The sequence below is a fragment of the Erpetoichthys calabaricus genome, chromosome 1, assembly GCF_900747795.2.
Source record: "Erpetoichthys calabaricus chromosome 1, fErpCal1.3, whole genome shotgun sequence".
Classification (NCBI taxonomy): Eukaryota; Metazoa; Chordata; class Cladistia; order Polypteriformes; family Polypteridae; genus Erpetoichthys; species Erpetoichthys calabaricus.
In genome coordinates this window covers 234,542,246-234,565,147 of record NC_041394.2, presented here as the reverse complement: position 1 = coordinate 234,565,147, position 22,902 = coordinate 234,542,246, and the positions used below count along the sequence as shown (strand labels likewise).

The window sequence follows — 22,902 nt, the reverse complement described above, 5'->3', positions numbered from 1 at the left end:
TGTTGAGTTGCTTGGGCGCCACTAGGGGGCATTGCAGGGACAGTGGAACCCTTTGGTGCAGAACTTCTGCCACACCCAGAAATGCTACCAGAAGAAGATTGCCAGACACCTGGAGCACTTCTGGGTGTCCTAAAAATGAAGCCAGCTGCCACTGGAGGAGGTGGACAAAGCTTGCCGGAGGAGGAGAGGAGGATGAGAGAGAGAAAGAGAGAGAAGAGAAAGAAAGAGGAGAAAAGAAAAGAAAGGACTGGGTAGTTATTGTGCTTGTGCACTGTACTGTGTTGCTGTAGGGAACAAGAAAAGAAGCGCTTCCTTACATATAATAAATGTGTGCTATGTGGCAAAACTTGTGTCTGCATCTGTCTGTGTCGGGTTTGGGTGGCTGGAGTGCCCGCTGCATGCCACAACTGTCAAGGACAGGTCAGAAACGCATGCAAGGATTGGGATGCCAACCTGGCAATCATCTTTTAATAAGCAAAAAAAGCAGGCTTAAACAGAAAAAAGACAACTGTAAGTACCTTTTCTCAGTCTTTCTCCTTATGATGAGTTCTTTTGAATGAACACCTGCTTCCTGCAAGCAGGTTGAATTCATAATGAATGCTCCAGAAGGGGAAGGGCTTCAGATCCTGGGTGGAGACGCTATCATGGATCCTTGGGCATTTGCCTTTTGAAGCTACAGGCACAAGAAAACAGGGTGATTGGCAACAGCACCCCCTATTGTCCTGGGGTGGAACAGTTTACCTCTAGAGAGCCTTGAAGGTATCTCCTAACAGCACACGTGAGATAATATGTATACACATCTGCACTGGAACAATTGCCTCCAGAATGTTATGACCTAGCCTTTCCATTGAACAGTTTGATCATTTCTGGATAAATGAGAGGTAAAAGTGGAAAAAAACTTTTATTACCTCTAAATGGACACTGTGGTTCCTTCTTTAATATGAGACTTCGATTGAGCAAAGAAGTTTTTTAAAACACTAAATTTTGCTTGGCACAAATAAATATAGCAGATTAACTTGGAAGCATCAAGTTCTAGGGTGGTCTGTGTTACACACAGTTTTGCAGCACCCAGTACCCCCTGTTATGGTTTCTGTACTTATGGGACTTGAAAGTTGTGAACTTTCTAAAGGATCTACAGCAATCTGGACTTCCACATTCAAAATCAGTATTAGAAACATGACTATGGATTTTCATGTGCTGACAAAATGACAATATTGATTCAAAAGCACAATCACGGAACTGACACTGGAGCATTTTGGGTCCACTTATATAATCTGAATAAGTCGGAATAAAAACATCAAACAACACATGACTTTAATTGCATTGCTTACGTGACACTAACTGGTAACACCAGCTTTGACAAATTTTAAACTTTACTGACTTAAATTAATTTGGAACTTGTGTATTTTGTGATAAACCACACTGTTCATATATGTAACATGACAGAGCACTGTATCATCTACGTTATTTTACAATTCGTGGATATCTAGCTGACATTTTACTTTAGAATGAATGTATTCATTCATTACACACACTGATCCAAAACATATATGCAGAGTACTTTGTGCTATGTTAAAAATAAAGATATCGTTTAAAAATTAAATGGACAATAGTGCTTTCCACTTTATGAGCAGGGCTATATAATGCAAACTATCTAATAAAGTTATACAATTATACAAATGTACAAACAAGATGGCCGAGGATGAGAAACAACTGAAAAATAAATAACTACCCAACTCACTCACATTGACAAAAAACTTTAAAAAAAGAAAACATATTCACAAATTAAGAGATAGAGGCTCGCCAAGTCAAAACTGCAAAGAATTGTTTCTGAATCTTCTTTTCTGATGCCAACACATTCTCCCACTTTGCATGCCGTTCTCAACAATGGATAGTGCAAAACAAATACTATTAAAGAATAAATTAGCTGAATAGTCTGAGTGAAAACAAAAATAACTAATTATGAGCTACAGTATAACCTTCTCAACAGGACATAAGAGTAGTTTTAAAAGATCTAATATGGTTTTCTGATCTGAAGCTTGTGCTCAGCTTGCACCACACTTACTTTGTCATCACAAACCAAACCCAGAATGCTTTGCTTGTCCAGTATGTTAGTGAATCTTGAGTAGGTTACAGTATGTTACTGTATTGTCGGTATGTTACTGTATTAAGCATTGAAAACAGCTATTTACTGTAGATGTGCAGTCATTCTTTAAAATATTACAGCATGTTACTGTGTAAAGAAAATACATGAAACTGACTATAAATGTAAAGCAATTTTTTACATTGTGAGTACTACATACCAATGGACAAAATACCTGCTTTTTAGCAAAATAAATTGAAGACATGACTCAAGTGTGGCAGAGTTGAGCAGATTGAGGTCAGTAGGGCTCTTAGAGTGCTTATACGACTAAATATTTTCTGCCGTGTTCTCCCTGTGTTTCAGTAACTCTTCCAGTACATAACTTTCTTAAGCATATATCAGTGAGTGCATGGCAGAAACCAACCATGACTGAAGAGCCAAACCATTACTGTCAAAACTCAGGCCTATACCGGCACATATGCAATCATCAGTTAACCTAGTACAGTATACATATCTGTGGAGTGAGTGCAGAATACCAGAGCTCATGGAGAATAACTCAAGCAGACACAGGGAGAACATACAAACTCTACATGTTCTGGGCTGGGATGTAAATTCAGAGCCCTGGACACGTCATGAAGTAGCATTAACCTCTGCACCACTGTTACTGAATTTTAATCAATCAGTCATGTTTTATTTTATGTAACCTTAAATTTTACATAACAAATGCTAACACTTTCCCCTGAACAAGTGTGATGTCAGTACAATATGTAATATACTAAGGTAATTATTTATTGTAGGGAAGACAGAAGTTTCTAGGTAAGATAGTTATACTTACCAATCAAGACGTGAGAGTGATAGATAATGTGTTGAAGTTTGAGCTGAACGTGCAAGTAAGAATTTCACGTGACAATAATGACCTCATAAACATGGGTTTTCTCACTGATCCATCAATTTAGTCTATTCTTGTATTTTAAAAAAATGTTTTTCAATTTAATCCTGCAATCCAAAGCAATGCCGTTGCTCTTGATAAACTTTAAGTCTCAGCTTCATGTGTATTCTGTGCGCCTGTCATAAATTTTTAGCATTCAGGACATCTACAGCCTCAGGCAGAATATTGCATTACAGTTTGATGTGTAATTGAGTATTTCACTTTGGTGGCAACAGCATCACACTGAACCACCGTGAATTATTATTCATGCATAGAAGCATAAAGCATAAAATTGCAATATATTACCATTGGGTGAATTAAAATAATAAATCACTATGTCTTAGAATCTCTTGTTCACCGTCTTAGGGAAAGAAAAGAAATCCTAATATATGTACAACAGAGCAGTGTCCATGAGGGCAGTTTGTCTAAGAAGGTCTATCAAGGAAACTACAGACTGTATGATTCCCTAAGGCAAATACGGCACAATAGTCAATAAATCCCACAGATCACTGGCTAAACACTATATGTGACAGTAGGACTTGGCAAATAGTCTTAGACTTAGTGGGCTTCTATGTGGGGTTCACCTCTTCCTTCTATATTCCTACCAAAGACTTTAAATTTTAAGTAGATTAGCATCCCATCTAGTGCTAATTAAAGCCATTTTTATGTGTTGCTGAGAAGATACAGTAGCTACTGGCTCCCTGTGACCTGGGCCAGGATATAAGTAAAGAAAAAATGTAATAAATGGATCTGTGAATCAGCAGAATGTCTAATCTGTGTATTTGTGTTTATGGGTATTTAGCAAAAACAATTTCTTATATTTTCTACTGGTCTAATTTTATATTTAAAATGCACAGAACAGCTTCTTATTTGCCTGTGTATCACATATAAAACACATTTCTTGAGACCTGACACATATTTATAAGCTGTCTGCTGCTGTTGTTGACGGTCTAGGCTCCAGATATCATCTGCCTGCCATTTTCAAATAGCCAAACTTGGCAGAGCTTGGACCAAACTGTTCATACATCATGAGCTGCCATCTTGTTCACACTGGTATGAGAACCCTCTTGGTAAACTTGACATTTACACGTTATTTACCTCAGTTCCCCTGCTAGGTGTTGATGTGTTTCTTCCCAAATTCACTGACCTTTTTACATAGTTTATTCAGTTTGGAATAGTATTTATTTACTCATATATTGTAGGTTAGAATTTCCAAAAATAAACACCTAAACTTCTGTAAATATATGTTGTTGAGCTTATAACTGTGTTCAGTCATGATTTATGTTATTATGACTGCTTGATCCCCACCTATATTTCTAGAATATTTGAACCATTCTTAGATAGTACACATTTTTCTTTTGAAATATTGTACATTAAAAAAAGCTTGTGTTATTTTGAAGAATGATAACACTTCAGTAGAGGCTACTTATAATGCAACTGTTGTAATGTGTGTCACACAGCAATAAGTAACTAAAAGATGCACTTCAGCAAGGCCTTATAACCCCATAGCAAAGTGTTACCAAATGTTCCTCTTGTCATAACTAAAATCTATGAAAACCAAGTGCTGTGTCTTTTCCAGCTTCTTAAGGAAATAGGCCATTGTGCTTTTTCAATGCACAGTATAGGGATGTGATTTCTGCTGAGGCTGCAATGGCTGACCAGATCCCTGATGAGCTCTTGGATTAGCATAAAAGTTACATTTGCACTTGTACAACAAAAGCTAATTAAATCTTACCTTGATAAATCTAGAAATAAAATACATGTTGACAAGCAAGGAGATTGCTTATCTGAATAAAAGAGAACAAATCCATTATGCTGTCAACAACAGGAGGACAATGCCTAATTAAATGGCAAACCTGTTCTGTCCTGCGCTGTATAAGACAAGTTCCTCTTAAAGCTAAAAGGTAAACACTCTAATTGTGCATCCGTGCCCCTCTGCTACTGCTACCATTTTTCCTGTACAGTTTACTGTTTTGTAAAGTAATTTCTAATAATGCACATTACATACAGATTATGAAATAATGGCTGGCTACAAGTTGTTTCCAGGCTGAAAAGTAAAAAAAAAACAAATCTAGTAGATGAAAATCATAATTTAGTTGTGGTGTTTTCTTCCATGGTATGAAGATGTAAACTCTGCTTGTTCCATTATTTTAAACATTTTTCAAAAACAAAGACTAAGAACATAATTCAGAAATGACTAAAATGAAACATTAAATACCCATATTTAGGTACATTGCACAATGCAGTATGTATAGATAGTATAGTCAAGTCATAGACTAGAATGCATTAGAAAAAGGCAACAATTTTCATTCATTATTCATTCTTTCTAAATGTTGGGAGAAAAAGTCAGAGAGGCGAGATTGCGTTGGTTTGGATGTGTGCAGATGAGAGATGCTGAGTATATTGGGAAAAGGATGTTAAGGATAGAGCTGCCATGGAAGAGGAAAAGAGGAAAGCCTAAGCGAGGGTTTATGGATGTGGTGAGAGAGGACATGCAGGCGATGGATGTAACAGAACAAGATGCAGAAGACAGAAAGATATGGAAGAAGATGATCTGCTGTGGCAACTCGTAATGGGAGCAGCCGAAAGAAGAAGAAGAAGATTCATTCTTTCTAAATGAGCTGAATTCATTTTCAGAGTCCTGCCAAGGTAAAGCCTGTCTCAGCAGCATTAAAGCCAAGCAGAAATCTACCTATTAAGTTAGAGTTACCAATAAATATAACCTACATCTCATTGGGATGGCGAGGAAAAAACGGAATATCTACAAAAACCTAAAATTAGTCACACTTTGCTAATGACAAATTACCAGTGTATCTAACCTGCACCTCTTCTACATGTGGCAGGAAATTGGAGTCCCCATGGAGAATCCCAGAAGGCAAGACAATATGCAAGCGCCTCACCGACACTGACTAAGGTTGAGATTCCATGCCAGGCACCCGGAGCAGTAAACCAACAGGGTTAACTGAGTGACACAATGCCAGCCAAAAGAAGTCCAACCAACAGCTGCATTTGAGATGGAAGCACCAAAGAAGTGAGCAGTTTGCAAAAATAACTTGGAAGCCACTCCTGCTTTCCTAAGGAGTATTCTTAAGCTATAAAGTAGTCTGTGCTTCTTAAATAACGAAACCCTATTTTAAGTTATTTGTGTTTCTAATTCCAACAGCAAGCAAAATTCACTGATATTTTGGATAAGAATAAATTATGTGAATAAAAAAAAAATTTAAAAACTAAAACATAGTAACTTATGGTCCAGTATATTTGCAAAAAGGGCAATTTATGATAAAAAGGTCAAAAGAAAAATAAATTAATCAGCCGTGACTGCATTGGAGTAACAGTTCTCAAAGGTCATGCAATCATTTTCTGTCAATTCTAAAACTGTCTAGAGGCAAATTATGGGATGACTGATGCTCTCTTGATCTCTCAGTGACAATGAGAAGAAGGTGCAAACTGCAAACAGGCAGAACCTACAAGTGCAAGGCTGTGGCACTACATTGAAAGAAACAAACGTTTACAAAGTTATGTAAATATATTCTGGATCATTTTTAAACTTTTCTGAAAATCATTCATGCAAGAATTATCCTTCCTGATTCAATTTAATGTGGAAATATGTCAGATTTAAGTGCAAATAGTTGCTAGAATCTAATCTTTTATGTACACACCTAGAACAGAATTGAATTCAATTTATCCCAATTAAATTCACTAAGAGCAAATTTTCCATTAACAGTGTAAAAGTTCAGGTCACCATACCATAATAAGAAATAATGAAAAAAAAAACACACACACACAGAAAAAATAAAATACTTAAATAAATGGAAACACATTATGCAATAATTCTCCACAGGCAGAGCGCTGGCTGAGATTCAGCAGAGGACTGTGAGACAGCATGGGGCAGATAGCACCACCAAATAATGAAAAACTCCGTTAAGTGTTCAGTTATTTGATTCCCTTTATTTGTGACATGACATAGCAGAGATTAAAATTAAGCAAAATGTGAAAGTATAGGCTTCAGGGTAATCAGAACGCATTGCACATCAATTCATTATTTTAATATATATTAAGTACTTTTAAGGGGCGGCATGGTGGCATAGTGCTAGCGCTGCTGCCTCGCAGTAAGAAGACCTTGGTTTGCTTCACGGATCCTTCCTGCGTGGAGTTTGCATGTTCTCCCCGTGTCTGCGTGGGTTTCCTCCCATAGTCCAAGGACATGCAGGTTAGGTGCATTGGCGATTCTAAATTGTCCCTGGTGTGTGGGTGTGTGGGTGCACCCTGTGGTGGGCTGGCGCCCAGCCTGGGGTTTGTTTCCTGTCTTGCGCCCTGTATTTGCTGGGATTGGCTCCAGCAGACCCCCATGACCCTGTAGTTAGGATATAGTGGGATGGATGAAGTACTTTTAACTTGATTATATCTGAAATGAGAGAAACTTAAATTTTCTTTATGAATGTTATATCTGTATGGTCTGGATCGTTTTTAAAATATTAGCTTTTTCAGAAATTAGTCAAACAATTCAATCCATCTTAAATTTTGTATAACCTACCACCACAAGAAAACAGGAGTAAAATTCTAACAAATAATTCACTAATAATATTGGCAGGTGAACTTGTCAACCATATACATCAAGTCAGCTTTTGATGGCACACCAGTTGAAATGAATTGACCATGCTGGTTCATTTGAATGTGGAAATTTGTTGGATTTAAGTGCAAATAGTCACTAGAATCTAATTTTTTACGTATGCACCTGCCATTATTATGGCAGAGTATTTGGCTGCAAAGCTTGGTTGCTTCAGTAACATTTACAATGTACGGATTTAAGGTAGAAGTTAAATAACTATCCATTGCTGAGCACTTCTCCTGAAAAATAAAAAGAAAATGAATCGATCAATCAATCTTTATATGATACCCTTTGGACTGCATGATAAACGACTGAAAACCAATATTAAAAATAAAGCAAGGCAGAAAAATCTAAATAATTTGTGAAATACAGCTAGGTACTAATGCACAGCTATGTGACTATATATGGGGGTCATGAGGTTGCTGGAAAGGGGTGTGTGGCGCTCTCAATATATATGCAAAAGGATGAAGGTCCAAGTCTTTAGAGTCCTGGTGCTTCCTGTCTTATTATATGGTTGCGAGACATGGACGCTATCCAGTGACCTGAGACAAAGACTAGACTCCTTTGTGTCTGTCCGGAAAATCCTTGGGTACCGTTGGTTTGACTTTGTGTCAAATGAGCGGTTGCTCATAAAGTCCCGAATGAGGCACATTACCTGCATTGTGAGGGAGCATCAGTTACAGCACTACGGACATGTGGCGCGTTTCTCCGAGGGTGATTCAGCTCGTAAGATCCACATTGTTGGGGACCCGAGTGACTGGACAAGGCCAAGGGGTCGCCCACATAACACCTGGCTGCGGCAGATAGAGGGTCATTTCTGGAGGGTGGGACTGGACCGCGTGTCTGCCTGGGGGGCTGCCAACCGGGATCCCGAGTTGTTTCGTCGTGTAGTGGGTACGACAAAACACTGTCCAAGTGCATGCTCCCCAACTTGACTTGACTTGCCTTCATATGACTTTATATGATTGTGCTTCTTTCTGCACATTGAAAATTTCTCTATGTATCTGTTTTATTTATGATTTTATGAACTTTATAATATGATCTGGCAGTCCACTGACTTGCTTTATAATGTTCTGACAGAGTTAAGAATCTATTTGTGTCACAAACACAGCATAGTAACATCAACTTCTTACATTAAATAAAAAGCAACAATCATTGCACTGCCTACAGAAATGTTCCTTTAACTCAACTGGGTGAATTTCTTTACTTTCAGTTTACACAAGACTATGGATTTTAGCCCCAGGCAGGTACAATCCTGCTATAACATCAGACTGAACCAAATAAAGTCACAAAAAGATCACCTTGTTTCTGAAGTCGCTAGATGCTCCCCACAGTATGATCCCTGCTGCACCCAAGGCTGCACTTTCACCAATAGAATGAATAAGGTCAACCTAAAAAAAAATCATTATGTACTTTGAACATTAAAATAAAGGAAACTGGTGTCATTATGTGTTTGTTAAGGATTTGAAAACATATGGTCTTTGAAAGCTGAATACATTTGTGTATCCTCTCACATTAGGATGACTGTAAACTTTATATATGAGAATTTTTAAACAAGTTAAGATCCACAAGGCATCTGGTCCAAATGGGATGTCAGGGTGTGGTTTAAAAGCCTGTAGCAACCAATTAGTTTGACCTCTTCAGTGACATCTTTAATATGTCACTAAGAGAATCTGTTGTCCCTGCCATCTTCAAAACAACATTTTTTTCGGTGCCTAAGAAAACAAAAGTGAACTGTATGAATGATTACAGACTGGTGGTACTCACTCCAATCATGATGAAGTGTTTTGAGCGACTGGTGTTAGGAAACACTAAGCATGATTTTCCAGTTAGTCATGATAATCCCTAGCTTGCATATCATCATAACAAGTCCACAGAGGATGCACTTCATACTATCGTGGCACATCTGTATAATACAAACCCTTATGTTAGAGTCCTGTTTATAGACTACAGCTCAGCATTTGACACTATAATACCATCAAAGCTGAATACCAAAATCCTCAGTTGAGGACTTAGCACCACCCTCTGCAATTGGATTATGAACTTTCTAATCAACAGACCTTGGCGTGAATGGATTGGTAGCATCACGTTCTTCATTTTTACTGTTAACACAGGCACTCCACGGAGTAGTGTGCTAAACCCCTTTTTCTAATCCTTGTTCACCTCAGACTGTGAGGCCAAACTCAGCTCCAACTCCATCATTAAATTTGCTGATGTCATCACCACCACTGGCCTGATCACCAGCAATGATAAGACAGTTTAAAAGAGAAAAGGTCTTATTGCTGACGCCTTGGTATCAATGACAACAATCTCACCCTTAATGTCAGGACAATCAAGTACGTCATTTAATTCAGGAAAAAGAAAGTTGACCATATTTTCATCTACATAGGGGGAGATGCAGTTGAAAGAGTGAGCATTTTTATACTTTTTGGAGTGAAGGTCACCGACAAACTGAAGTGGGCACAACACATTTCAGTGCTTGTCAAAAAGGCTCACCAGTTCCTCTATTTCCCCAGTCATCTGAGGGAAGTTTGAATTTCTCCATCTATTCCTACAAATTTCTACTGATATGCAGCAGAGTCCAATCTCATTGGCTCATGAAATCCTGGTATGACACCGGCTTAGCTCAGTATTGTATAACACTGCAGAGTGTGGCGAAGGCAGCACAGAATATGATCATCTACTTACTGTTCAAGACTTATACAACAATCACTGCCTTAGAAAGGTAAACAGTATAATTAAAGATACTCAGCCTATCCTACATGGTTGCTTTTCTCTCTCCTTCCTTCTGGCAACTAGTTCAGGACCATTGGCACTCACACAAGTACATTCAAAGATAGTTTCTAATCACAGGTCAGATGATTTCTGAAGAGTTAATCATAGTAACAAATACTGTAACATAGCAAACACTATGTATAAATATATACAGTAATATTTGCAAATACATATAGTACAAAGTTGACTGACTGACTGCCTCACTCACTTACTTGTCAACAAAAACACTATTTCTTATTTAGTGAAAAAGCTGAAATGGTAGGATGGTACATCTAAGGTAGTAGACAACTGCTAAGAAAGGATTTTTCAATATATCAATATTTAGAAGTATACCCCACCCTGCAATTGAGAAATACTCCAAAATCTAAAAAATGCTTTGGTAGATTTGATTGAAATGTGCTAACATTATAGAAAAAAGAAAATGAACTGACTTTTTTTTAAATTTTCCTACAGATTTTTTTATTTGTTGATATTTGGTAATATTATGCTGATGTACATACTCTGTACTGTGCTCAGATGAGGTTTTAAACAAATGAAGGACACAGCAGAAGGAAATGACAGACCATGTAAACAGTACTACTAACCGATAGGATAGATGGATGACTGAAGAGAAGGCAGTGTCCTGGACAGGCAAAAAGAGATGTGATCACATTTGGCATGTACAGTGATGTATGAAATGTGAACCACCCACTCTCCAAAATTCTTTGCATGTACATTAACATTTGTGGACTTTAATGGGGTTTTCATACAACCTATGAAAAACACAAAAGGAAATACATGACAATGATAATAATGTATTCTCAAATTTTGCATTACTACTACTGATTACCCATTTTAATTCAAAAGAATACACTTATTTACAATGATCATCAACAAAAGCCAAGTCACTAGGAAAAGCAGAAATTGATCTAATGCAGGAATGTTTTCCTCATGGACAATTGTGTATAGCATGATTAAGAGAAAGTAGCTCCAATGATGTAATGATATTATTATTTGATTCACACCTTTACCTAAGGTGACTTATAACATTTGAGATACAGATGGTTATATTTATTTTGTTTATTCAATTGGAACAAAGGTAGGTGAAATTACTTATTCATGGTCATAACAGTCCCAGTAACAGGATTTGAACCCACAACCTCAGGTTTGGAAGTGCAAAGTTTTAACCACTGTATACAGAACAGTACTTAGTTAATTACTTAGTAATTCTGATACACCCGATTAACCAATAGAACTAAAACTGACAGCCATTGTGTTACAAAGTTTCATGGGAAAGTTTGGTAACACAGATAGTCAAACATATAGCTGTATTCAGGGTTGTTCCATGGTTTGTTTATTTTAAATTTATATAAATAATTTTTTTATTTATTTCCCCTGTCCTGAGGAGACATATAAATAAACATGACTTGATGCATTTAACACATAATGCATTTTAATAAATGAATGATGAATTTTTATGGTCTCAGAATTCTGAATTGCCTCTCAGGTTGAAATCCAGCTGACACACTTTAACATTTTTGTACTTTTTGAAAAATAGAGAGTAGTTGCTTTATTCAGCACTGCATTCTCCCAAGTTATTTTTTTCTCTTTAACTTGTATTGAGCAAGAAATGCAGGCCAGAATGTTCGTATGTAGACTGGCACATACCATTATTTGATTTACAGACTGATAGAATCACATTATGGAGGCTGCTCTAAAGCAAATTCATATTTTCCAAAAATGTGTTACTTTTCACATTCATTGGAACAAGAATATTTTAAGTCCTTGTGAGACCCAGGGAAGACAATCTTTCTCTATGTGCAATAAGCCTTGCTATACAGTTCAGTGCCATTACTGCTATATTTGCTCTTCAAGATTACACATCTCAGAATCTGTACACAAACCTAGTAACCCCACCTATTTAGAACATATCTATTTATCCATTTTCTGTGAACCAACTCTTGAGCCTGAAGACTACCTAACAGCAACATGATAGCCCTCAAAGTGACTATAGGGCACTCTCATACATACACCCATATTCATTTAAGAAAGGACAGTTTAGAGACAAGTAACATAACTAACATATTTTTGGGATATAGCAGGAAAACCAAGGCACCTAGAGGAAATACTATGCACATATTGGGGAACTTCAAAAATACAGCAACCAGACCAGGATTTGATAGTCAGTGAGGATGTACACTCAGATCATCATATAGCTCAGTTTTGAGAATATCATTTAGTATAACAAAGTTAGTCAAATTGTTGATAACAACAAATTAAATTGTGTTTATTATGTATTCTTTTCATAGGACAATACTGTGAGGGGCTGGAAGCGCTGCGCCTCTATAAAGACACAATTCACATGCATTGCATTGTGGGAGGAGGCGGGTGATGAGTGGAGAGGCAACAGTTATGTACATACTGTAGTTTAAGCGCATTCAATAGTAAAGTCAGTGGTTTTTGCCTGCATCGAGAAAACATTATCTGCCGTATTTTCTTCCCTCGCAGGGCGCTACAATACAATGAACTTCATTACAATTTTAATTTTATTGTAATACATTTAATAATTAATGTAGAAGTTTTCTTAATTTTATTTTTAATTAATTTGCATTAGAGAATAAACAAATAATCTGACTTAAAAAGTTACTACAAATCCTCTGTTGACGAAACAGTTATAAAAAACGTTATATTTTTGAGGTACAGGAGACATAAGGTTTGAAGTACGATTACTATACTCACTCGTCATGTAGCCGGAGAGTAACGATGTGTTGCATGGTGATTAATGCATGCGAGTAAGAATTTCACTGTACACTGAACGTGTGACATAAAGACCTTATGAACTAGACATGAGACAATACACGTATCCCATGATACAATTGGTATTGTGATTCAAGCTTCATGATACAATATTCCCATATTTATTAAAAGAAACTTTTTGTATAATTAGTGTTAAAAGATGTAAAGTGAAACATTTTGAAATTGAAATATTAACTTATTAGACATACAACAAAACACTACAACATAAACTCAAATCCATGCATAATTATGCAAGCTTTAATATAAATTTTTGTACAATTTTTACTTTTTTATTGAAATAAAATCATAATACAAAGTATATAATGCGAGGAGCACCTATTGCATTAGCCGTGTCTATTTGTCTGTCTGTCTGCATGAAACAACTTGTCCCACTGGACCAATTTTGTTGAAATGCAGAACACTTACAGTATTTTGTAAGGAGTTTTCTCGACAGCTCGATTTTCACGTTTTGAAATGATAAAATCTGTCATTGAAAAGTATTACCAAATTTGCAATCTCATCTAATTTTATAGAGGAACCATCTGTGCAACTTCAACTGCAAATTAGTTTACTGTTTCAATTTTATTTTGAGAGTATTATATCAACTTGTGCATTTTATTTTTCTTTTCTAATTATCTGACAGCTGCCAGGATCCACAGTACAAGATAATCAAAATTTTGGGGAGAGGCGCACAGGCTACTGGTACAGGAACGAATACACAAAAAAGTCAACTTTCTGGAAATGAATAGAAGAGGAAAAAAATTCTGTGTCGCTCTGTAAGCATAGGCTGAACTAACATGTCCTCAGAATTTTTGTTACAGTATAATCAAGCTCACAGCTGCATTATTTGCACATTACTATTATAAAGAATGAACATTAACAACCTGCAGCTAAAGGGTATTTCTTCTTCAATTTATTAAACAATCTAATCATCAAATTAAACACACATGAAAGTACAGTTGCCGTATACATGATATAAAGATAGCATGGAGTTAGAAAAGAAACTTCAGTTTATATACTGTAAGGGTTGAAGATATTTTAGCTGCTTTTCTTCTTACATGGAGTAATACTGATTGTGATTTTATGATAGTATTGCTTATTTTTTAGAGTTATTTTTCTTTTGGTAATTTCACTTTACAATTGATACAGTATTAGCATTTTGTGGGTAACTGAGTAGTGTGGTATTAATACTAGGTTGAGAAAGAGGGAATTGTGTTTTTTGCTCTAAATGTTGGATGGTATTTGGGGTTTTCATCTTTTTGGGATCCCTTTTGCTATTAAAAAAGAACTACAATTAGTTCTACAGCTATGAACAGCACATCAATCAATGCCATTTTCCAATTACATGAATTGGATTCTTCCGTGTATGACAGTTATGGAGTCACCATATGCCTTTTTATTCTTTGCTTACATGACATTTTAATGTGCTGTATTTAAAAAGTAATTACATTTTACTGCAGCTGTTACTTTTGAATATGTCTCATTGTTACAAAAATATTTTAAAAATGAAAAAAATGTCTCTTTGATGAAGTACCTAAAAAAATGTAAAATGCTCAATCTTTCATATCATTTAACTTAGTCCCTGAGTGTGCCTGGATGTTACACTATGTGTACATTTTCCAGCTCGTAACTTTCTGGCTTAGCAATGGCTGCCTTTTTGTATCTGCTTGAAAGCACCTCTTGAATGTGGGTTCTGACTAGATCTAGGAGGAATTTATAATATGGCATTTCAAGTTATGAAAAATGAGAATGTCAACCCTCTCCATGAAGTTGAGATCTCCTTGCTTGGACAATATCCCTTGGAGATGCCCACTGGGTACGGACATTTCAGGTAACATGCATATGAATTGACCAGAAAAACAAGCATTGGGAATTTGTCTGCTTTCTCTCTTCACCATGCTGCTGTTGAGATCAATGCAAGATCCACTGCTGTATAATTCTTGTTTGCTTTAAGTGAAAGGTGTATCGATGCCTCAAGCAGTTCTTCTCACATTTTTAACTCGTAAGAGCTGCTGTGATTTCATCTTGCTGATGCCAAAAGCACTTCACGATATCATGAGAACTGTTCTAATACTATGGTACGTTTGTGCTTTGGCAGTACCAAGGGTTGATTTGAAAACAAATCAGTGAATGCAGCGGTGCATCTATGAAAAAAAGTCATGAATTACTGTACTTGCCTGAGGATATGACTCAGTCAAGTGTGTGAGAGAAACACATAACCTGCTGTCCCAACACACATTCATGTACAACAATGTCTATGTTACATGCTGACAAATTTCACCCTCACATCACAGTTTGGAATGTCCTATTTTTTCAATCACATTTTAAAATCATCTGTTTTTCTTGAAGAACATTTCCATTTGCATTTGTGTTTCATTTTAGTCATGCAGTAATGTCATACAAGGCCAAATTTTGTATTGATGGCATTTTGTATTATGAAATTTGGTACAATTAAATTTTTTTTCATGCCTACTATTAACCCAGAGTCTATACGAACAGCATAACAACAGCTTTGCCAAGATAAAGCCATTTAGCTAAACATAACTCACTGTATCGTATTCACTTAATTTTTTCTTAAAGTCATAGAGCTGAGATATGAAGGTCACCAAGGTATTATTTTCAACTATACAACTTGGAAAGTTGTGTCTGTGTTGTTCTACATGAAGGAATACTTCTTATATGTTTGCGAAGTTTACAGTTAAACAGTAGACTACTACGTTCCATGTTGTTCTTGAAGGACTGCATTTAAGATTACTTCATTCTGTTATAATTTGATAAATCGGGTAACCCAATAGATGGCACAGTCATTACCACTGCTTTCTTGCTGCATCAAAGTACTGGGTATAAATCTCAGCTGGTCAAAGTCTTTATGGACTGCAGTTTCTGCCCTTGTCTATGTAGGTTTTCTCTACAGATTCATGTGGCATCTTGGAGATCTCCAAGTCAGGATAACAGTTGTATCTAAATAGGCCTTTTCTGTGTGTATCCTGTAAAGGACTGGAATTCCATTTAAGTTTCCTTCTTGCCTTGTCCCTAAAGTTTTCAAAACAGTATATGGTTTCCTGCAGTCCCTTACCAGTTTAGAAGATTGAGGATGCATACACTGGATTTCAATCGTGCGTCATGTCTCCTTTGTGAAAAGAATACCTTTAAGACTACTGCTCTTGGTTGTTTGGTTTTCATTTGCAAATCCACATTAATCTGTCTAATCCTTACTGAGTGAGTTCTAAATACCTAGTGGCGGTAATCCAAGCTGTTTACAAGATGTTTCCATACAATCAGCATGTTCCTCCAAATTAACATCGGAGAATTAAATAGTGAGTGATAATGAGAAAAGTACACATTCATGACAGCACCATAAATGTGTATAAGTGAACAATTGAAGAGGAAAGACAACTTTCAACTGTAAGCAGCTCAACTTTTAAACTCAGGAACCTCCATTTTAATCAGTAAACACTTCCTGCTGCTCCTTTGTTGCTTCACTACAAATGGGTTTGGTGGTGCATGGTTTCTCACATACAGGCATGCTGTCCTCTTCTGCTAAAATGAGCTTACAATAAAGTACACACTTTGTATTATTAACACAATTTAAAAAACAAAAAAGACAAACTCACTTGCGACTAATCAAAATGCGTGAAATCCATCCATCATCCAACCCGCTATATCCTAACTACAGGGTCACGGGGGTCTGCTGGAGCCAATCCCAGCCAACACAGGGTGCAAGGCAGGAAACAAACCCTGGGCAGGGCGCCAGCCCACCTCAGGGTGCGCACACACACACACACATACACCAAGCACACCCTAGGAACAATGTCTTTGGACTGTGGGAGGAAACCAGAGTACTCGGAGGAAACCCACGCAGACACGAGGAGAACATGCAAACTCCACACAAGGAGGACCCGGGAAGCGAACGTAGGTCTCCTAACTGCGAGGCAGCAGCGCTACCCACTGCGCCACCATGCTGCTCTCCATCATTATTATTATTCTTAATTAGATAATAATCTATCCATTTTTCTGAATCTCTTTAAACCAGTCAGCCATCTCTAGTTCTCCGATTTGTAGAGAGATAATGATAATTGATAAAAACACATATTGTATTTTTTCATTCATAAATTTGTTTTCAAACCCACATAATAGAATACAGTGTTACATGAAAGGCTCGGTTTATTCCAGCAACATTAAGTGCAACACTGGAATAAAAGTCAGTCCACTGCAAATCCTGCTCCCTTGGATAGGGCTAGTTTAGAGTTACTAATTAAAATAACTTGCATATCTTTGAGATGAAACTAGAATTCTTGTAGTAAATCTATCACAGACTGCGATGGTGTGGGTCGGCTCCACGCTACTGGGTGCCACCAGGAGTCTCTTGAACCCACCACCACTGATAACATTTCCGAGGGATGAGCTCGGCAAATGAGAAAACTACACGAAGCAGGGGAAGTGCTCTGTGCTTTTATTAAAAAAAAACTAAACACCACAAGTGTCCGAAAAGTGCAGTGCTTCAAGAAAGTTCAGTAAATAAATTATCCAATTAAAAACAAAGGTAAGATTAAAAATCAGAATAAATAAATTAAAACAAGTTTAAAACCAAATGGTAGAAAAGCACTGATCTTTTAACTGGCCCTAACAGGAGCAGTTGACCTTCCCCAGTTCTGGGTCCCTGCCGTCCCATGGCTATGGTAAGACTCCCTCTTTGGACCTAGGCTTGGGTCCCCAACAGCCATGGCGCTCACACTGGGCGCTCTTCTACTCAGTCCTGCTCCTCAAACATGTTCAGCCGGAGTAACTCAATTCAACCTCTGTGAGTGTTGGCCACACACTCCTGTCCAGGGGCTCTCTTCCCAGCTGCCTCCCTTCTCTCTCCCGATCCTGCTCACTTCAGCTCGCTCACATTGGCTCTTTCCACCTCCTGCCTTCTGCTCTCTTTTTCCCTTTAACCTGCATTCTCTTCTCTTCTTGTTTTTCCTTTTTTCTTTCTTGCACTCATGCTTCCCTTTTTAAAAGCGGGGATGTGGTACAGCTGCTGCAATCAGAAGCTCCTGGCACCAGGGTTGCGGGTGACACTGCACCAGTGAACTAAGTGCTCTCACTGATCTTCCATGCCAAAAAACATGCAAGTGCAGCAATTATTTATTTAAATGCCGGCAATCAGCCACGGACCTCACTTTACCACACAGATCCATATTACTAACCGAGAATGCTAAACCGGATGATGGACGCAGGCACATCCGGCCATGGGCCGTAGCTGCAAAAAGACGTACTGCGCAGGCGCAAGAAAGGGCAGACGGGATACACACCAAGAGGGGGATTTAACAAGCCCCTGGAACACAAAAAAAAAGAACACAAAACCACCCCACACCCTACAAGCAACGGACGGGACACACATAAAGAGGAGGATTCAACAAGCCCCTGGAACACAAAACGAAAGAAGACGCTCGCTCAACAACAATCCTCACCCACACACACCCCCCCCCCCAATCAATAAGAAGTGACACCCAAAGCCACATATCTAAAGGAAACGTCCATATTAAACATACGTCATCTCAAAACCTTCACACTAGGCAGCATAGGTGGATCTCATTAAAATAAAGCACTATTAACCGTTCAACTGGAGAAAAGGCTCCATATTAACAGTGAGTGCGATCCTCCTTAATTAGATGCATACAGCGCGCGTCTCAAAGTGCTGCATCAAAACAAGCACGATTTCAAAAGAAAGAGCTTGCGTCTCAGACATACAAAAAAGGGAGCAAAGCAACGCGCATATGACCGGCCAGAAAACAAGCAAGCAGGACTCAAAAAGCAGAAAGCTCAACTGACCGACATACAAAAACGGACAAGGCACGATACAAACAATGCACGACGTAGAGTGAAACGGACTTTGCGCAAACCGGAGGCGGATCAATTAAAAATCAAAAATAGCGCGTCACAAATAATGGACATGCAACAACGCGGCACTCAAACACCACAAGCAAAACATGCCCGTCGCAGACATCAACACCAGACGTCTGCTAAACGCTTACGCCAGTTGGCTGACAACGCTTTCAATAATGAGTCCACTATTGAGGAAAATTCATTGGGATTAATGAATGTCATTTGCAATCATTGTCATTCACTTAACTTCACAGAAGAAACAACTGGCAATACAAATAATGAATTTACACGTTGTTGTCAAAAGGGGCAGATTAGACTGCCTCCTTTACATTCATATCCTGAATATCTACAGAAGCTTCTAACTAACGATGTGCCTGAAAGTAAAAACTTTATGAACTGCATTAGATCCTACAATAGTTCATTTGCTTTTGCATCTACCGGAGTACATATCAGGCCACCAAAAGGCAATGGCCCATACTGCTTTCGCATATGTGGTTAACACAACGCACTATATTATGTCCAAAAAATATTAATGTTAATCACATTATTAACCAGGTCATTTCATTACTTCCTGGAGAGACACGGCTCTTTCTAAGCTCTGACAAAGTTGACTCTGATGACGACAATGAACATCTGAATTTCCCATTAGAAGATTTGAACACTATTAACCCGGACGAATGACCACAACACAACCTTACCCTTAAAAACGGAACAATAATCATGCTATTAAGAAACCTTAACACTAAACAGGGTTTATGCAATGGCACACGGTTAGTCGTCAACACCATAACACACGATGTTATTCAAGCAACAGTTCTTTCAGATTCACATGCTAACAATACTGTTCTCATTCTTGGAATTGACCTTACGAGTTCTGACCTAGAATTACCTTTTACATTGAAACACCGACAGTTCCCCATTAACCCTGCATTTGCCATGACCATCAACAAATCACAAGGACAAACCATGGACAAGGTTACCATCTACCTCTCTGAACCCGTTTTTGGACATGGACAACTTTATTTTGCCTTCTCATGTGTTCGACGTTCATCTCACATTAAAGTTAAAATTAAAAATGATCCATGCCAAGGAAGACTCATTCAAAGACAAGACACCATCTTTACTACTAATGTTGTATACAGAGAAATATTCCAATAAAACATTACTCTATGCCAAACACTCTATTTTGTATTTATATAGGCATCATCCAAACCTGCACACTATTCTATATCTAATTCAGACATCTCACTCTTTGTCATGCCCCAACGCCAGGGGTTGGCGAGCGAAGCGAGCAGGGGGCGGAGCCCCCTAGTAAAGGAAGAACATACAAACTGCATATACAGTAGACAGTGTTTCAACCAGCGCTCAAAGGCCATCCCATGGAGCAGTGAGGCAGGAACTCCAAGCACTGCATCACCAGGGCATCCTAAAGGTTTGTTTGTTAACATCTGTACCAAAGGCGACTTTGAAAAACATGAATACTGTAGATATATTGAAATTTATTAATTAGCAAAAAAGTGAATAGAGATACTGTAAGTATTTGGCAAACTTTAAGATGTGTACTACTGCAGTCAGAGGAGTAATCAGATGACAGAAAAGAAACATGCAAAATTGAAAAGAGGTAACTGAGGACAAAAAGTACAGCTGTCTCATATTTTCTAAATATTAAGACTGAACATGTCATTTGAAACATTATTTAGATCTGACCTTCCTAACTTATCCACATTAGTTGACTTAATGTCTCTCTTAAGTGTCTTACCTGAGAAAGGAATGCTGTGGTGTTGTCTGAAAACACAAGTCGTTGGTAAGCGTACACTGGAGCAGGAACTGGCTTCTTTGAGAGCTCTGCTACTCTCATTGCTTCTAGAATGCGATGCCGAACAAATAAAGCTGCAGATGTGGTATTGCTTAAGTGCTGGGTAAAATAAATGGATGGATAGAGAGCAGTACTTTCTTCCCACAGCCAGATGAGCTTGTTATTGAGGGACACATCCCGTTCTGTACACTTGCCTGTGTACTGAATGTTTTCATTTCTGTAGTGATTGTAACATTCAGGGAACATGTAAAAACCCCACAGCTGATTGGGTCTCAGATATTTCCCCAGCTGTAATGTTTTCTTCATAAATTCTCTTGCTGCTGTTTCAAACTGGATGATAGCTTTCTCTTTAATTGTAGCAAAAGTCTCAGTTGGATTGTGCCTTCTGAGATGCTCCACTGATAGTTTTCTGTAAATTTTTTTCTTGTCTGTATTTCTGTACCAAAGGGGCATCCACTCTTCCCAGTCAATTACAGCAAGTCCCTTGGCTTCTTTATTAGGGAGGTAATGGGTGATATCCACCGTAGCTTGTCGTAAATGATCTCTGAGAGTTGTGTTTTGTGGAATTGCTCCGTTATACTTAATTGTTTCATTCTTGTCTTCAGTAATATATGGATAATGTCCCAGTCTGGTATCATAAAAGAGAGTGAGGTTTTGTTTGACCACATTGTTTGATGGGTCACTCACTGCAGCAAAAAGACTGAGGTCTAAGGGTACAGAATAATGTTTGGCACATGAACTTGATGGGCTGTTCCAGAGAAAGGCAAAAGGAGCCCAGCTGGAGTATGGAGGGGCCATTTTGGACTTGCTCAAGGAAAGTGCATTTGGAAAGTTAAACCAAAGATATATGAAGACACAGATGGATCCCAGAACACAAAAATTAGCATTCATATTGCAGTGTAGAACCTGCCTGTAATAGATAGTTTTTAGTTTAGTAAATGTCTCATTATTCATTTTGCATAATATGGTTACTACACAACCACCAAGAAGTTAAAATGAGTATCATTACACTTTAACATATAAAGGAACTTCATAGATTATTTTATACTAAACAATAGTCACAAATAGTACCACCAGTAACTAAAATAAATATTCTGAACATTTGCTTTATCTGTATTAAGTTTCAGATAGATAGATAGATAGATAGATAGATAGATAGATAGATAGATAGATAGATAGATAGATAGATAGATAGATAGATAGATAGATAGATAGATAGATAGATAGATAGATAGATAGATAGATAGATAGATAGATAGATAGATTAAAATAATAAAGCTTACTTTGTTGCTTCAGTTTATTCCTTTAGCTTGGGATCTTGAAATCTACTAGGAAGTCCTGATATTTATACAGGTAAAAGACTACGTAGACACTAAGACTAAGGTTAGATAAGCAGTTAAGAGCTCACTCCTTTATTTGAACAAGCATTTTGAGTTAGCTTATACTTAAACAGCATTGTTATCTTTGTAATTTGATTGTGTTCTCAATTTTCCTTTCCAAAAAACATTCTATGTATTGTGAAATAAAAATTCTCATGTACTATTGTTCTGACTGTTCTAATCAAATAAAGAGCTATTTGAATTCCCTCAAGATTTCTTCTGTCTATTTTTAACATTTTTTGTATTCTTAACATATCTTTTTCGTACAGGATGAATGTTTCAATTTTATCTACCATGGGGTTTGCTACTCCTTACACTAATTTATTTTAGTGAGCAATAACAAATATAAATGATGCTATCAGAGGAACCTTGTAGTTTGTAAGGTCATTTATTCTGATTCAAACTTCTGTAAGCAAAGAAGAATATTGTAAAGCATTTTGAGGAAGAATATTTATTGCATCATCTTCTTTCCAGTACTGTACAGCATTGAAGAGTTCTCAAAATAATAATATTCTGGAAAAACCATTTAATTAGTAGAGCAGCTCTGACGATGAATTATACTTTGAAACTGTTTCATGCCAATGACGTGTTTACTGAAGAACAAAGAAATTGTTTGTGTTTCCAGATCCTTTCTTATTTAGTTCAAAGTTTTATATAGGTTTTGCT

The 22,902-nt window shown here is 37.4% G+C and overlaps 1 protein-coding gene across 1 annotated transcript; it reads right to left on the bottom strand.

The window, feature by feature from the left end:
* Positions 1 to 7,586: 7,586 nt before the first annotated feature.
* LOC114657679 (hyaluronidase PH-20-like) lies at positions 7,587 to 21,721 on the bottom strand. The gene is made up of 3 exons (XM_028809589.2): positions 20,801 to 21,721; positions 8,922 to 9,011; positions 7,587 to 7,859 (listed from the first exon to the last, which is right to left on the bottom strand). The coding sequence occupies exons 1-3, from the start codon at positions 21,653 to 21,655 to the stop codon at positions 7,587 to 7,589; spliced, it is 1,218 nt and encodes a 405-aa protein (XP_028665422.1). The 5' UTR covers positions 21,656 to 21,721.
* Between the last annotated feature and the right edge of the window lie 1,181 nt (positions 21,722 to 22,902).